Below are 17,685 nucleotides of genomic sequence, written 5' to 3'. Positions count from 1 at the left end.
AATTTTTTTTTTTTTTTTGTTGATAATATGGCTGTAAATTTTGGGGGTAAAGGTAGCATAGTGTTTGTGGTGAAGGACTAGCACAAATACAATGAACTTTATATTTTTATTTTTATAATAAGTAGTAAAATTTTCTATTCCATTTTTTTATACACTCTTTTTAAGGAGTTCTCTCTCTCTCTCTCTCTCTCATGTCAAATAAATTTTTGTCTAATTATTTTAATATCTTTTTGCAGGATCATCCGGGCTTATGTAAAGGAAGCAATTGTGGAGTTCAATGTCACTAAATCAATGAAGCTTTATGATGTTGATTCAAATATAATTTTGTTTTCTTCAGATTGATGAATACTCTTGGACATCAAATCCTTTCATTCCAAACGCATTACTAGGATTCACAAGGCAATGAGGAGCATTGAATGAGAGAGAGTCCATTGGATAAGATAGAAGAAATTTCTTACCCATTGATTATTTTTGTTTGATGAACTATATGTGTGCAATTTGTTACTCATCTCTTTTATGATTCTTTTACATGTATAATTTTAATCATATATATACTTTCCCCCGCTTTTTTAAAAACAAGATCAGCAAATCTAAAATTTCCCTCTCTTAAAATTTTAAACCTTCTCCATCTCCCTTCCACTTTTGCCTTCTCTTTTAAGAAATATTTGGGTGTTTCACTTGCACATGAAATTGAGACTAGCACTCAAACTGGCTGTTGGCTATCCGGTAGGGAAGGGTACTCATTGCTTGATAAACAAATTGTTCGGTTAGGAATTGATTTGGAATTGTCTCTATCTAAGGTTCTACCAATATTTGAATTCTATTCTTCATCTCAAATTTAGATAACAAGAAAAACAAAACTTTATCCTTTTTTTTTTTTTAATAAATTTGTAACGGTATTTTTTTGGATAGAAAAATATTATAGCTCTAATTAAATGCTATTAAATGTTGCAGTAATGTGATCAAGATAAATTGTGTTTCTTGGAAACCAATACACACTAAGAAAGAAACTATTTTTAGGCTTCTGACGACACTATCCTTTACCCATTGTATTGAGTTTCTTGGTTTGGAAACATGTTGTATCAAATATAACCCACCCCCACCCCACCCCCCCAAAAAAAAAAACAGCAACAGCTATTAGGTACAACTGTGCAAGCTGATTATAAATGTGATTGCAGCTTCACTACTATACTGCCAATCTGCCATACATACAATCATATAATAGTGCTAGCCTCATACAAAATATTCACCAAGTAGCTAAAAGCATGAAATTTCCACTCCAAAATTATTTCCAAAGTTTCATTTAGGATCAATTTTAAATTTCTAAATTCTATTAAGATCATTGAAGAATACCATATTCACAAATTATGCTTTAAATCCTATTATTTTATGCATGTTTTTATTTAATAACTTGGATTTCTACTATGATTTTTTTTTTTTTTTTGGTAGTCCTCTTTTTTGGTTTTCCTTGGTTCTTAATCATTTTTTTTAGAGAACCTTGGTCTTTAATCTGTCACATATTAATTTTAAACGATCTTATGAATTATGTATTGTTGGCTTTTGATATTGAATACTTATAAACACATGGGTCTTATGCTTACAATTGTTTTGGGGGGAGGGGGGGGGGTTTATTCCATAAATAATCAAATGGGTTATCTCTAACTAGCCTCTAAGCACGCACATTTTGGGTAAAATTTAATCATTTGCATCAATTATAATTTGAGATTACTGTCAACACCCGGCCTAGAATGGAGAATTGTCAGGCTTTCGTCTGACCACCTGCCGTGGCGACGCTCCCGCTCACACGGGGCACATTGGAGGCCCATCTCGATGACTGTGCGGTGGTTCATGCGGAGCTTCGTGTGCTCTCTCTCTCTCAGTGGAGAAAGGTAGGTCTACCTTTAGAGGTGTGGCAAGAATCTTGGCCAAATTTTAAGGGAATTACCAAAGGTAAGTGAAGTCGCCACCAATCATTGGGTTTTTCTAAGGTGTGATTGGTCACTTGTTCCTAGTTAATTTTATTACCAAACCTAGGTTAAGAAAAAGGGCATTTTTCCTAATCTAATGTGGATGGCAAAAATTCTTGATTCTTAGGTCTGGAAGTTTGGTTATGTGTGGTGAAGGTGTTAGGCACCTTACAACGCCTGTCCTAGGGCAGTCCTTTGAAAGACATGAACGATATCTTAACCAGAGTGAATTAATTGGTAATATATATTACAACTGTGTCAACATTTATTGCTAATAAAGAGTGAAATCAACATATTAATTTAATTATTACGTGCTCCACGCACCACATGCGAAGGCACCTAGGGAAATGATATTGGCGTGTCTGAACTTTTTATTAATAGAGTAGGGCATGCATGAGAAGTGATTTGCGCATGGGGGTAGCAATCAATATTAAATTTCCAATACAAATTCATCCTCCAAAGTTATTGCGCTGAGTATATCCTGTCAAGCTAGCTAAATTTATGTACAATTATTTATTTAGGTGTAGTAAGTTTCTTTTTCTTTTTTCTTTTTTCTTTTTTTTTTTAATTTTTTTATAGAAACATCTAAAAATAAAATAAATAAAATGTAACACATAATCTATCCACACAAAAAAAAAAAAAAAAAAAAAGCATTGAGTACCAATAATATTATCTTTTTTTTTCTTCTCAGAGAATTAAATTTAATGTTGTTGTGAAATGATAGAAATATATAAAACAAAGTAAGAAGAAACAAGAAATATATATTGATAGACTCTTGTATTTAAGTGGCCATTCACAATTCTTTTGATTTTTCTTAGATGTGTACAATAACAGTAAAATAATCCCACATATATAAAGGACCTTAGAATGTTTGTAGAGTTTATGGGATAAGGTTGTAATAATGAGTACACTTATGGATATATATCTCCCCTATAAACACTTATGGATATACATCTCCCCTATAGACTTTACACATTCTAAATAACCTTTTCATTGCCCAAAGTTTACACATTCTAATCAGACTTTATTTCTAACACCCTCCCATGGATGACCACTTTCTAAGAATATGCCTCGTTAAAACCTTGCCAAATGAAAACCCAGTAGGAAAAAAAATTTGGCTAAGTAAAAAAAGTACAATATTATTGTATAACTTCTAGTGCCGTAGGATTGCCTCATTAAAACCTTGCAAAGGGAAACCCAGTAGGAAAAACCTTAGCGAAGGAAAAAAAGTACAATCAGTACACATCCTTTAGAAGATTTATTCCCCTCATGAGTACATAAAATTTCTGTTGTTCATGGTAAAAATATCCTTAAGTCGACGTATGCCAATATTATGCACCATCTTCTTAAAATTCGCAATTGGTAATGGCTTAGTTAACATATTGACCAAATTATCACATGACCTTATCTGCTTGATATCAATATCGCCACTTTTCTGGAGCTCATGTATATAAAAGAATTTTGGTGCAATATGCTTGTTTCTATCACCCTTGATATAGCCTCCCCTAATTTGAGTGATACACACGGCATTATTTTCGTATAATATTGTTGGACTATTTATGATTGATAATAATCCATAGTTCTTATGAATATGTTGAATTTCCCATCTCAACCAAACAAACTCATGACTCGCTTCATGAATTGTGATAATCTCTGCATGATTTGAGGAAGTAGTAGAAATTATTTGCTTAACAAATCTACATGAAATAGCAGTATTTTCATAAGTAAATAAATATCATGTTTATGATCGGCCTCTATGTGGATCAAAAAGGTAACTTGCATCAACATATCCAACTAACTGTGGTTTTGCTCCATTTGGATCAAATAATCCCAAATCAGTAGTCCCACGAAGATAACGTAAAATATGCTTAATTCCATTCCAATGTCTTCGAGTTGGTGCAGAACTATACCTTGCTAGTAAGTTAACTGCAAATGCAATATCAAGTCGTGTGTAATTTGCAAGATACATCAAAGCACCAATTGCACTAAGATATTATACTTCAAGACCAAGAGTTTCTTCATCATCTTCTTGTGGTTGAAATGGATCTTTCTTGACATCAAGTGACCGGCCCACCATTGGAGTGCTCAAAGGATAAGCTTTATCCATGTAAAATTGCTTCAGGAATTTTTCTGTATACGTTGATTGATGAACAAGAATTCCATTTGGAAGATGTTCAATTTGTAAGCCAAGACAAAATTTTGTCTTACCAAGNTTTTTCTTTTTTCTTTTTTTCTTTTTTTTTTAATTTTTTTATAGAAACATCTAAAAATAAAATAAATAAAATGTAACACATAATCTATCCACACAAAAAAAAAAAAAAAAAAAAAGCATTGAGTACCAATAATATTATCTTTTTTTTTCTTCTCAGAGAATTAAATTTAATGTTGTTGTGAAATGATAGAAATATATAAAACAAAGTAAGAAGAAACAAGAAATATATATTGATAGACTCTTGTATTTAAGTGGCCATTCACAATTCTTTTGATTTTTCTTAGATGTGTACAATAACAGTAAAATAATCCCACATATATAAAGGACCTTAGAATGTTTGTAGAGTTTATGGGATAAGGTTGTAATAATGAGTACACTTATGGATATATATCTCCCCTATAAACACTTATGGATATACATCTCCCCTATAGACTTTACACATTCTAAATAACCTTTTCATTGCCCAAAGTTTACACATTCTAATCAGACTTTATTTCTAACACCCTCCCATGGATGACCACTTTCTAAGAATATGCCTCGTTAAAACCTTGCCAAATGAAAACCCAGTAGGAAAAAAAATTTGGCTAAGTAAAAAAAGTACAATATTATTGTATAACTTCTAGTGCCGTAGGATTGCCTCATTAAAACCTTGCAAAGGGAAACCCAGTAGGAAAAACCTTAGCGAAGGAAAAAAAGTACAATCAGTACACATCCTTTAGAAGATTTATTCCCCTCATGAGTACATAAAATTTCTGTTGTTCATGGTAAAAATATCCTTAAGTCGACGTATGCCAATATTATGCACCATCTTCTTAAAATTCGCAATTGGTAATGGCTTAGTTAACATATTGACCAAATTATCACATGACCTTATCTGCTTGATATCAATATCGCCACTTTTCTGGAGCTCATGTATATAAAAGAATTTTGGTGCAATATGCTTGTTTCTATCACCCTTGATATAGCCTCCCCTAATTTGAGTGATACACACGGCATTATTTTCTGTATAATATTGTTGGACTATTTATGATTGATAATAATCCATAGTTCTTATGAATATGTTGAATTTCCCATCTCAACCAAACAAACTCATGACTCGCTTCATGAATTGTGATAATCTCTGCATGATTTGAGGAAGTAGTAGAAATTATTTGCTTAACAAATCTACATGAAATAGCAGTATTTTCATAAGTAAATAAATATCATGTTTATGATCGGCCTCTATGTGGATCAAAAAGGTAACTTGCATCAACATATCCAACTAACTGTGGTTTTGCTCCATTTGGATCAAATAATCCCAAATCAGTAGTCCCACGAAGATAACGTAAAATATGCTTAATTCCATTCCAATGTCTTCGAGTTGGTGCAGAACTATACCTTGCTAGTAAGTTAACTGCAAATGCAATATCAAGTCGTGTGTAATTTGCAAGATACATCAAAGCACCAATTGCACTAAGATATTATACTTCAAGACCAAGAGTTTCTTCATCATCTTCTTGTGGTTGAAATGGATCTTTCTTGACATCAAGTGACCGGCCCACCATTGGAGTGCTCAAAGGATAAGCTTTATCCATGTAAAATTGCTTCAGGAATTTTTCTGTATACGTTGATTGATGAACAAGAATTCCATTTGGAAGATGTTCAATTTGTAGGCCAAGACAAAATTTTGTCTTACCAAGATCTTTCATCTCAAATTCATTCTTTAAACAATTTTCTGTTTTTGTTAACTCTTCTGGAGTCCTTACAAGATTTAAATCATCAACATATACTGCAACAATAGCAAATCCGGATTCTGATTTTTTGATAAAAACACATGGACAAATTGGATTATTCTCAAATCCTTCTTTCAAAATATATTCACTAAGGCAATTACACCACATGCGTTCGAATTGCTTTAACCCATATAAGGATCTTTCTAGCTTGATAGAATACATACTTCGAGATGTAAGATTATATGTTTCAAACATTTTATATCCTTCAGGGATTTTCATGTAGATATCATTATCTAATTATCCATACAAATATGTTGTAACAACATCCATTGATTGCATATCCAAAATTTCTTTTGCTACCAAGCTAATAAAAAATCTGAATGTAATTGCATCCATTATAGGAGCATATGTTTCTTCATAATTAATACTAGGTCTCTGTGAGAAACCTTGTGATACAAGTCACATTTTAAACCTTATAATTTCATTTTCTCATTTTGTTTACGTACAAATACCCATTTGTATCCAACAGGTATCACACCTTTAGGTGTTCGGACTACAGGTCCACAAACCCTAATTTTGATCCGGCTATCAGAACGGGTTGAAACCAATGCCATTGCAAAGATTATCAAATTCTCATCCCAACGACTTTTCATGGGTCAAAATCGGAGTTAGAACGGCTGAGATATCACAAAAACCGGGATGACGCACCAATCGACACAACGATAACTTCTGAGAGCCATAGCTTTTGATCTGACTGTTGGATTTTCAAGTACCATACCTTTTCAAAAACAAGAAGTCAAGATCTTTCCAAGGCTATCAAGATCAACCTGATCATAGAAGGTTGGCCGCCACCTTGAAGTTCGTGCCTAGGGCTATAAATAGCCCTAGGCACCCCTCAGACCTGGAAGAGACCACATTTTTCTAAGTTTTGCTCTCTGCCTGGTATTTTTCCACACGTTTTTCCCTCTTCCAAACACAAAAAACACATCAAAGTTTCTTGATTCTTCTTTCTTCACCAAAAAACACAAGGTATTGTTCTTATACCCAGTCTTCTTTTCCTTAGCTTTACACTTGGGATTTGGGGTTTAGGGGTGTGGATGAAGCTTTTTGGCTACCATCCACACCCCTAACCTTCTGAATTTTTTTCTAGCTTTCATTTTACTTTTATGCCTTAATAACATGATTTATCATTTTCTTTAGCATGTTTCTTGCTTTCTTTTTGTTTCTAGCATAAATCTCCCTGCTTTTATGCCTTATGCCATGTTTCATGCTTAGATCTACATCCTTACATGTTCATATGTTTATATCTACATGCTTAGGGATTTATGCCATGTTTTCCTATGTTTTTTGCCTCTTTTTGTTCTAGGTAGATGTTAGGTTTACATGCTCACATTCTTGTATGATGTTGTTGGCTATGCCTTGCTTGGATCTATGTGTTTTATGTATTTATTTCTATGCTATATGGTTAGATCCTTGTCTTCACATGCTTATATGCTTGGATTCACATTCTTCCATGTTTATGTTCTAAGTTTCTACTTGTTTACATGTATGTTTCTATGCCTATATGTGTAGATCTAAGTTCTCACATGTCTATGTGCTTGTGTGTATGTTTCTCTACATGCTTTATGCAATATTCCATGTGCTTATGCACTCCATGCCATGTTTGTGTGCCTAGACCTAGGCTATGTTTGTCATGCCATGTGCTATTGTAACCCTTTTGTCACTTTGTCTTTCTTTATTGTGTTTTGGCCTAATGGTTGGGACCCGATCTAGACCCTATGGTCTTTGTCATTGTCCGTACACTTTGGCCACATCAAAGGGTTTGGATCACCCCTATTTGCATGTCTATGCTTGCTCACTTCTATGGTTTATGCTTGTGTTAGCCTCTCTAGTTCAAGGCTTTGCCACACTTGACACCCTTAGCAAGTTTGTGGTTGTGCGGTAACATGCAATGCCCATGAGACCTTGTTTAGATGTAACCATTTGGGATGCAAAACCATGATGCCGGTTACTATGTGCATACCTTTCCCCTTTTCTGTTCTGTACGATGATATGCTTACCATACTTGTTTATGCCACCCATTGGCTTTATATGCATTTTTGCATTCTTGCTTACATGTCCATGCATGAGTCTTGCTTACTAGTGTGTCATCCATACTTCAATACAATGAAGCTATGGACACCCGATCCAAACCTACATTCATCCCTTGCAGACACCACCTTTTGTTTGCTCGCTTGCTTGTTTGCCTTTTTGCTTGTTGGCTTGCTATCTTGCTTGTTTGCCTCATCGCTTGTTTGCTCGTATCCTTGCTTCTTTGCTTGCCATGCCTATCATGCCTATCTGCTTTATGCCTTTCATATGCTCTTTGCATCTCTTCTTTCTATTGCTTGTTTACTGGTTTCTTGTCTTTGCCTTTGCATGTACACACATGGAGCGAGGATGCTTGGAGCTAGGGAATAGTCTCCCAGGTGCAGGCAAAAAGGGCACGGATGCAAGCATGTGGTTAAGCCAAGTGGCAGTGTTTAGCCTTTCCCTTTGGTTATGTACTCTTTTAAACCCCTTCATTCCTCCTCCCTTTCTCTCTTACATGGTTTGTATTAGGTATATCATGCCATGTACCATTCGTCCTCATCTCTAGAGTATGATGACCCCTGTTTATTTTCTACACTTATATTTTAGGCCATGCTTTAGGGATGTAGGCATTTACTTTCCTGCTCTATGTGATAGCATTGTGCATGATGTATGTATATATATACCTACTCACCCCCTTTCGGTGTGATTGTCACAGTCCATGTCACCTAAGGCAAAGCAATGCCTAATTTTCGCTGCGAAAGTAAGGTGACATGTTGAGGGTTTTTGCCGCAGAAATCTAGCACTTTGCTCAAATGCCTTAAAAAAGCATAGATTGGGACCACATCCATTCAAAAGCCAAACCTCAAAGCCCCCATGCATTCAATGCTTCAAAAGCCAATGTCAAAATCATGTTTTTACTGCCAATTTACAAAAATTAAGTTTTTATCAAAATTTTTTTTTTAAGTAAACATACACAAATTGTTTTATAGTATTTTTACAAATTTTTTTATATGACTTTAGCATTTTCTAAATAATTATTTGTGAGTTAAATTGTAATGTTAGCGATAGACGTATATTAGAACTAGTAAGAATTTGTCATATCAATAGTTTATAAATACGTTATAAAATAGTTTGTGGCAATAGATATTAATTACATTAAAAATGATAACAGCAATTTCAGCTGGTTCCAGAGAATCTTCTTATTGTAAGAAAATAATTATAATAACAGGGACAGACAGTAATCATCATAATTTTCCTGCACTTTTTATTTATACAATTTGCATGCTGGCATGGAAAGAAGTAGAGGTGGAGCTTTTTCCTGATGTTCTGTACACGTTTCTTAGCTTTTTGGCTTCAATAAACCTTTCTGATTATATAAAAATAAAAAGGGAACTAGAGTATGAACTTAACAGGCGGGCCCAATTATATGAGACTATGAGAGCAATACGCGTGACCATACAGAACACTCATTCATCAATTAGAAAATGAGATTTGAGACAGATTTTGGAAGTGATAGCCAAGTAAGGGCTGTCATTTGTGTTGTCTCAACCCTCGGTCTCTCAAATCCCATCCACCAACTTATTTTGAATTAAAAATAAAAAAAATTTATCTAGAAATAGTGAAATTTTACAAAACTATGCTAAGTCAAATAAATTAAAAAAACTAACCTATAAGACACCAACTTAAATTTAAATTCTTGTTTGGAGAGAGAAAAAGAGAGATTTGGACACCAACTTAAATTAAATTTCTAGATCGATTTGATAAGGTCTTCACAAGCATGGATGGAGCTAGATATGGACTTGGGAGCAATGCCCCTCCTCCCTCTCAAATATATATATATTTTTTAAAATATTAGTATAACTAATAGATATTAATTTTTGCAATTTTGTTCAATAAAATTACACTTTGCCCTCCTTAACAATGTCATCAATTCTTTTAGGAAAATTATTAGGTATTTCCGGAGTACCATAAATGCGTACTTCCTTATCTTACATAAATGGTAGGTCTTACTATGAATTTAATTAGTGGGACCCATTATTCATGTGAGAGGAAGAAGTACGTATTTATGGTATTGTGGAAGTACACAATAATTTCCCATTCTTTTAAGAGTAATGTTATAGCAACAAACTTTTTTATAGCTTTTTTACTAATTATTGAGGTAGCAAATTCTTATTAGTTCGCACATTTACATCACTTTTTATTTACCAATAATTACTCACCACATTAGTAATTTGTAAAAAAATTTGTAGTTTTAGCATTTTCCACCTTTTAAAGGCCATAAAAAATTAATAGATTAAATTTAAAATAAAATATATAAGTCCAAAAAAATAAGCTCAACAACAAAAATTATCAATAGCTAAGCTAAAAAATAAAAAAATAAAAAAATAAAATTTAAGTCCAATCAACCGACTTTTCCCAGAATAAACAACCTGGCCCTCTAAAAAGTTTTTGAAAAACTAATTTTTTTTCCTTATCCAGAACGCATGCAACAAAGACACCAAGGAAAAAAAATAATCCTTAGTTGTCAAGTTGTAGAGTTAAAGGCTAGAGCTATATCAAAAAAAAAAAAAAGGCTGGAGCTATTGCACACAGCGAGCAGCAGAATTACTCCCCCTAACTCCAAATCCTGATTCTGTCCCTATTCACAAGTATGATCACCTTGGATTGATTAGGAACTTTAAGAGTTTTTAGAATAACTTCACAATAAAATTTTTGAAATCTTATTTATCTATACTTTTTTTTTTGTTGTTGAATTCATATTTTACCATATTAAATCATCAATAATTTAAATATATATTAAGATGATACTAGTTAATGTTTGTTAAAATGCTTATGGGCAGCAGTTTAAGACTCCTACTTTAGAGTAATTTTAAAAACTTTAGAAGATCATAATCCTATAATTAATTGTCAAACTTTGATGTGGGTGTCAATTTAGTCATTAGTTTTTTTTTTTTTTTTCTAATTATTAATTTTGGTCTAGTCCTTGAACTTTTTCTTTGAACAATTAATCATTTGCATATTAGGTCTTTGATAAGCCAAACATCATGTTACTATTTTCTATTATTATAAATTTCTAACTATTAAAATCATGTAATGTTCTCTTAATTTCTATCACATCATAAAACAAAATTTCATTATTACCAAAAGTGTATTATGTAATTAAATAAATCTTTACGATTTAGAGAAAATACTAATTGAATGTTTGATTTGTTACTAACCTAATTTTTTTGGGAATTAATTAATGGAAAAAAAAAGAGAGTAAAGAAATCCAATTTCAATTTGTATTGATCTAGGATTTAGCTTACTATAAATAGCATATTAATTAGTTCAATATAATCCATATAACTTTTTTTTTTTTTTTTAGAAACATATAACCCATATAACATAATAGTAAAGATGCAACTATTAAAAACTTTCCATTGGTAAGGATCCTATGATAATATCAATTAGGTAGAAGCTTTTTTAGAGCAGCTAAACTCAAAACTTGTTTATGGTTGTAGAAAGGCATATGGGACAACAAACTAGCAAAGTCATTATTAAGATGGGTTGTTTTTAGGTGGGATCTGGCCATGAGATTGGTGTAACTTGTAAGGGAGGACCCCTGGGTTCCTTTTTTTTACAAAACTTAGTTCCAACTTCCAAGCCCACATTGTGAAAGGCTGTTGGGATCTTTTATTACTATGGGTTAGTTTGGTTCAGCTTTTTCAAACTGTGCTTTTTTTTAAAAATGGTGGTTTTAAAAAGTGCGGTATGAAATTGAGCTTTTTTAAAAAGTAGAGTATTGGGTAAAAACTATCAAAAAGTGCCTTTTGAAAAAACGGAGTATTTGGCTAACACTTATAAAAGTAGCAATTTGAGTTGTAGATTACCAAAAAAGACAAGATATATATAAAGAGAATTTTTTTGTTAATTACCTCTCTTAATGCAAGTTATGGACACAATATTTTCACAAAAATTTCACAATAAAGTCTATATAACAAGTTGTTAATAGTAGGGAAAAAAAAATAATGTCACTAGTAGGTCTAGATGAGAACCAATAACAACTTACCATGTAAACTTTATTATGAAATTGTTATAAAAATATTCTTCTGTAGGGATATTGGGCCCTGGAGCTCATCATTTATTCGTGTTACGAGTCTGTGGCCCAATCCGAGGACAAGGGTTGTCTGAGGAAAGGGAGTCTTTATTAGAAAAGACTGTATTAGTAAATTGAGGTTAACTTTGACCATAACGGCTTGAGAAGGTGGGCCGAGGGTAAATACATCCTTAGCTGATTGATGCCGAGGACAGAAGGCTTTGTCTATCACTCAAGATGACATTCCAAGAAATCTCATTGTTGTTGATAAGTACCGTGGAGGTGTCGGACAGGAAAGTGCCCTAAAATATCTAAAGAGAAAGATGCTACCTCCGCATTAAATGCACAGCAGTTAACTCTCTGGCCGCATTAATGTAGAGGTGATATCTGAACAGTATTGTTTCAGCCTTACAGCTACTATATGGTGACATAGGAGAGGGGCTGATAGGACAAGTATCAACACTAATTCTCCAGTATACACGTGTGAAGAGGATACAAAAAGGAGAAGAAGGAAACAAGAGGAGGGATCGGGAATTGAAGAGAAAAAGACTGTAGCTTCCAGGAACCAAATTTGGAACCCAATTTAAGAACAATATATATAAGAACAGACATCCTCAGACCTTTGCCGATGACTATTTTTCTTCAGTACAATTCTTCTTCCTTTCATTTTCCCATCATCTGAACCCATTCTAGCGTTTGTTTGATTTACTAAAGCCCAGTTTTTCAACCAATTCTCTATAAATTCATTGTTTTAGGCTTTTTGGACCTAAGTCCATCCACGTAGTGGACAGGGGAATTCAAATTTGGTCCTTACAATTGGCATCGTCTGTGGGAACTACTGGTGTTATAGTGAATCTGACTTTCGACAATGGTAGGTTCAGGTCCACACTAGGAAGAATCTATAGGTTCCCAACGTTAAGATCACTTTTGTGATCTTGAGCGACAAAGGGACCGGGAGGAAAGTGTACACACCACCTATACCAGCAAGAGCAGAGCTTGGGGTAAAAGTCATGTCTCTAAGGAGGAGAATGCCATGAACATGCAAAAGGAGATTGATCACTTGAGGAGAAGCTTACGTCATGAACGGCAAAGGCGAGCTCCGTCCAATCCTAACTTCTCCTCTGATGGTGAAGAGGATGGTAGTTATAGGCGCGGATCGAGGACTCCCCCTAACAAGTCATTCTCTTATGATGAAGACTATCATGTTGAACGTAGAAATAGAAATTTGTCCTTAGTTGGTCTGGGAAACGGCGCTTTGAGTAGAGCACTTAACCAGATTTCCAAGAAACCTTTCACGCATTGGATTGAGGGAGGGAGACTTCCTCAGTAGTTTTCCCAACCCACCTTCACCACGTACAATGGGAGAACGGACCCTGTGGAGCACGTTAGCCACTTTAATCAAAGGATGGTCGTACACTCCAAGAACGAGCTTTTGATGTGCAAGGTATTCTCGTCCAGTTTGGGGCCTATAGCGATGAGGTGGTTTGATAGTTTGAGGGCAGGGTCCATTGATTCTTTTAAGGAACTTACTCAAGCATTTAGATCCCGCTTCATCATGTATAGCAGGGTTCCTCAACCTTTAGCTTCTTTGTTGTCTTTGTCCATGAGAGAAGGAGAAACCCTGAAGACGTATTCGGATAGATACTGGGAGATGTTCAACGAGATAGATGGTGATTTCACTCCAGATCTCTATGGTTCACTGCACCATAACGTAAACTTTCCAGGATATAGGTCATGCACTGAGATCATTCCAACGATTTTCCATCCATGTTTTGCTCTTCTATCTCCTTTTCTTTGGGATTCAGCAAATTCAGCAACCAAGTCGGCAAGAACTGACCCTTGACAAAGGTGCATGGCATGTACTTGATGTCAAAAGCCCCTAAAATCGTGCCCTACTTTGCAATTCTTTATGTGTAATCCGCACTTTGTAGTAGAGATTTAAGTGAAAGCTGGGTTAGGACGACAATTGTGTGTGATTGGAAATAATAGGGAAGCTTACGTGTAGCATGCACCACTACTAAAATGGCCCTTTCCAATGGTAAGTCACGAACCTCGGCCTCATGTAATGATTTACTCATGTAATAAATTGGCCTCTGTACATCATTATCAACACGTATTAGCACCAGGCTTACCGCGTGGGAGGCTACCTCAATGTAGGTGAACAAAACTTCATCTACCTCCGATCTGGACATAATAGATGGCTGAGAGAGATATTCCTTCAACTGCTGGAAAGCCAAGACACACTCCTCGGTCCATTCAAACCCTTTCCACTTGTTTAGTAATTGAAAGAAAGGTCTGCATCTGTCTGTCGACTGAGAGATGAATCGGTTTAGAGCAGTTATCATCCCTATAAGCTTTTGGACATCTTTGGGATTCCGAGGTGGTTGGAGATTGTTGATTGCCCTAATCTAGTTAGGATTAACTTCAATTCCACAATGAGTGACCATGTAGCCTAAGAACTTCCACGATCCGACTCGGAAGAACATTTGGAGGCATTAAGCCATAGCTTGTACCACCTCAAGATATCAAAAATATTTCCGAGGTCATTCACATGATCGAACACTACCTTACTCTTTACTATCATATCATCAATGTAAATTTCGATGTTTTTTCCTAATTGAGGCCCAAACATCCTTGTCATCATCCTCTGATAGGTAGCCTTTGCATTTTTCAAATCAAATGGCATCACCTTATAACGGTAATTTCCAGTTGCGCCCATTAGTTGGTTAATTGAGGCATAGGAAAAGGGTTTTTTGGGCAAGCCTTGTTCAAGTTTGTAAAATCCACACATACGCACCATTTTCCATTCTTTTTTTTACCACTACTGTGTTAGCCAGCCATTCAGGTTTACCCTCTTTAATAGCCCTGGCTTATTTAAGTTTCGCCACCTCGTCCTTGACAGCATCTGAGTGTTCTTTGGATGAACGCCGAGGTGGTTGCTTCTTGGGGGTAACCAATGAACTTACATTTAGATTATGGCAAATGAAGTTTGGATCCACCCCCGGGGCCTCGTAGGCATTCCAAGCAAAAATATCAATATTCCTCTTGAGAAATTCCACCAACTTCCCCTTTTCTTGAGGTGGCAATTGAGTTCCAACTTAAAAGAACCTATCCGGATCATCACCCATAGCAAATTTCTCTAAATTTTCACATTTGGCCTTCTCAGCTGGCCCTTTCGCGAGTGATTCTAGAGACTTTGACTGCTATAAGCCCTCATTTACCGAGGCCGAGGACTCAACTGCTGGCTGATGCAAGATTGCGAACACAAGGCACTACCTAGCCATGGATTGGTCCCCTACCAATTCCTGAATTCGATCTCCAAATGGATACTTTACCTTTTGATGTAGAGTTGAAGAAACAGCCCCTAGGGTGTGAAGCTAAGGCCTGGCTATAATGGTCGTGTAGGGGGAATATGCATCTACCACTATAAAGTCCACTTCCACTACCTCTGAGCCTGCCTGCATAGGTAGCCTGATTTGGCCCTTTGGGACAACGACCTTCCCATCAAAACTCACCAGGGGTGAATCATAAGTAGTCAGATCCCTAGGTTTTAAGTTCAGCCCCTTGTATAAATCAAGATACATGATCTCTGCATAACTACCCTAGTCTACCATCACCCTTCTCACAACATACCCTCATATTCTGAGGGTTTTCACCAAGGCATCATCATGTGACTGGATGGTCCTTGCCTTGTCTTCATCCAAGAAACTCAATGCCGGTCGAATTTCTAATCTGGCCCTCTTCAGCCCAAAGCTTGTGTCCTCGACTAGGAGTTGAGCTACAGACATCACCCTAGAGGGCTGTGAATTGGTCCTCCCAGGTGTAGCAAAGATGACATTAATTGTGCCTATTAGGGGTCTTGAAGAAGCATTCCCCTGAGTCCCAGGCCTCAACTGGTCGCCCTGCCCGTTGAGGTGGTACAAGAGATGCTGTAATCTCCCCTCCTTAACCAGTTGCTCCAGATGACTCCACAATGTTCGGTAGTCCTCGATGGCATGTCCCTGCTCCTGGTGGTACTGGCAATGAAGGCTCTGGTTGCATCTCAAGGGGTCTCCACTCATCTTGTTCGGCCATTTAAAGTATGGCTCGTTCTTGATCTTCTCTAAAACTTGATGCACCGGTTCTCTAAACACAGTGTTTACCACTTTAGGAGCTACAGGCTAAGATTGCCAAGCAAAATCCCTTTGAGGTCTGTTATTATTGTAGCAGTCCAACCTAAAATCCCTCCTCTCTTGAGGGATAACCTTGCCATTTCCCCTATCTTGCTGCTGGTCCTCCTCAACCTTCTTGCACTTGTCAATTCGATCCATGAGTTGGCATATACTGGTAACTAGTTTTCCAATCAAAGACTTCCTCAAGCCATGCTCAGCAGGTAGGCCGAGCTTGAAAGTGCTAATGGCTACATCGTCAAAATCACCATCTATCTCGTTGAACATNCCCCCAAAAAAAGGATCTCAAGGAGAAGGTCGAAGTCCACCACAACAGCAAATGCATAACCTGGTTTAAGTACTTTGCACTCTAGGATCTTTGGCTTCCAACTCTCCTTGAACTTGGCTGACAACTATCCTTGAATCAAAAAACAATTCCATTGCCTTTCCCCTTATTTTTTGCACCATGATCATCCCTTCTAGCAGAGCTTCATATTTGGCTTCATTATTTGTAGTCGAGAAGCCCAACCTTAAGGATTTCTCAATTGTAATCCTCTCTGGAGATATTAAGACTAGCCCCACTCCAGATCTCTATGGTTCACTGCACCATTAACGTAAACTTTCCAGGATATAGGTTCATGCACTGAGATCATTCCAACTGATTTTCCATCCATGTTTTGCTCTTCTATCTCCTTTTCTTTTGGGATTCAGCAAATTCAGCAACCAAGTCGGCAAGAACCTGACCCTTGACAAAGGTGCATGGCATTGTACTTGATGTCAAAAGCCCCTAAAATCGTGCCCTACTTTGCAATTCTTTATGTGTAATCCGCACTTTGTAGTAGAGATTTAAGTGAAGCTGGGTTAGGACGACAATTGTGTGTGATTGGAAATAATAGGGAAGCTTACGTGTAGCATGCACCACTACTAAAATGGCCCTTTCCAATGGTAAGTACGAACCTCGGCCTCATGTAATGATTTACTCAGTAATAAATTGGCCTCTGTACATCATTATCAACACGTATTAGCACCAGGCTTACCGCTGGGAGGCTACCTCAATGTAGGTGAACAAAACTTCATCTACCTCCGGTCTGGACATAATAGATGGCTGAGAAGATATTCCTTCAACTGCTGGAAAGCAAGACACACTCCTCGGTCCATTCAAACCCTTTCCACTTGTTTAGTAATTGAAAGAAAGGTCTGCATCTGTCTGTCGACTGAGAGATGAATCGGTTTAGAGCAGTTATCATCCCTATAAGCTTTTGGACATCTTTGGGATTCCGAGGTGGTTGGAGATTGTTGATTGCCCTAATCTAGTTAGGATTAACTTCAATTCCACAATGAGTGTACGGTAAGGGTTGCCAACACCAACTCCATACTTTGAAAGGATTCTTTTTCCTTGGAGGTATCCTTTGGAGCAGGAGGAGAAAGGTCAGAGCCTTGGACTATTTCTCTATTGGCCTCCCCTATCTTTGAGGTGCCCTCGGCCTACTCTAATCCC

At 36.2% G+C, this 17,685-nt stretch overlaps 1 protein-coding gene across 1 annotated transcript; it reads right to left on the bottom strand.

The window, feature by feature from the left end:
- Positions 1-15,674: 15,674 nt before the first annotated feature.
- LOC136070608 (uncharacterized) lies at positions 15,675-16,475 on the bottom strand. Its single transcript, XM_065780748.1, has 2 exons — positions 16,284-16,475; positions 15,675-16,199 (listed from the first exon to the last, which is right to left on the bottom strand). The coding sequence occupies exons 1-2, from the start codon at positions 16,473-16,475 to the stop codon at positions 15,675-15,677; spliced, it is 717 nt and encodes a 238-aa protein (XP_065636820.1).
- Positions 16,476-17,685: the final 1,210 nt, after the last annotated feature.

The sequence above is a fragment of the Quercus suber genome, unplaced genomic scaffold (genome assembly GCF_002906115.3).
Source record: "Quercus suber isolate HL8 unplaced genomic scaffold, Cork oak 2.0 scaffold_246, whole genome shotgun sequence".
Lineage (NCBI taxonomy): Eukaryota > Viridiplantae > Streptophyta > Magnoliopsida > Fagales > Fagaceae > Quercus > Quercus suber.
Note: the sequence above shows the minus strand (reverse complement) of the source record. Positions and strands in the feature narration are given on the sequence as shown.

Excerpts from the sequence above, each read along its gene's own strand:
- LOC136070608 (XM_065780748.1), bottom strand. The coding sequence starts at position 16,475 with ATGTTCAACGAGATAGATGGTGATTTTGACGATGTAGCCATTAGCACT. Across the intron at positions 16,200-16,283 it reads AAGATAGGGGAAATGGCAAG|CCTGTAGCTCCTAAAGTGGT; the intron begins GTTATCCCTCAA and ends TGGCAATCTTAG.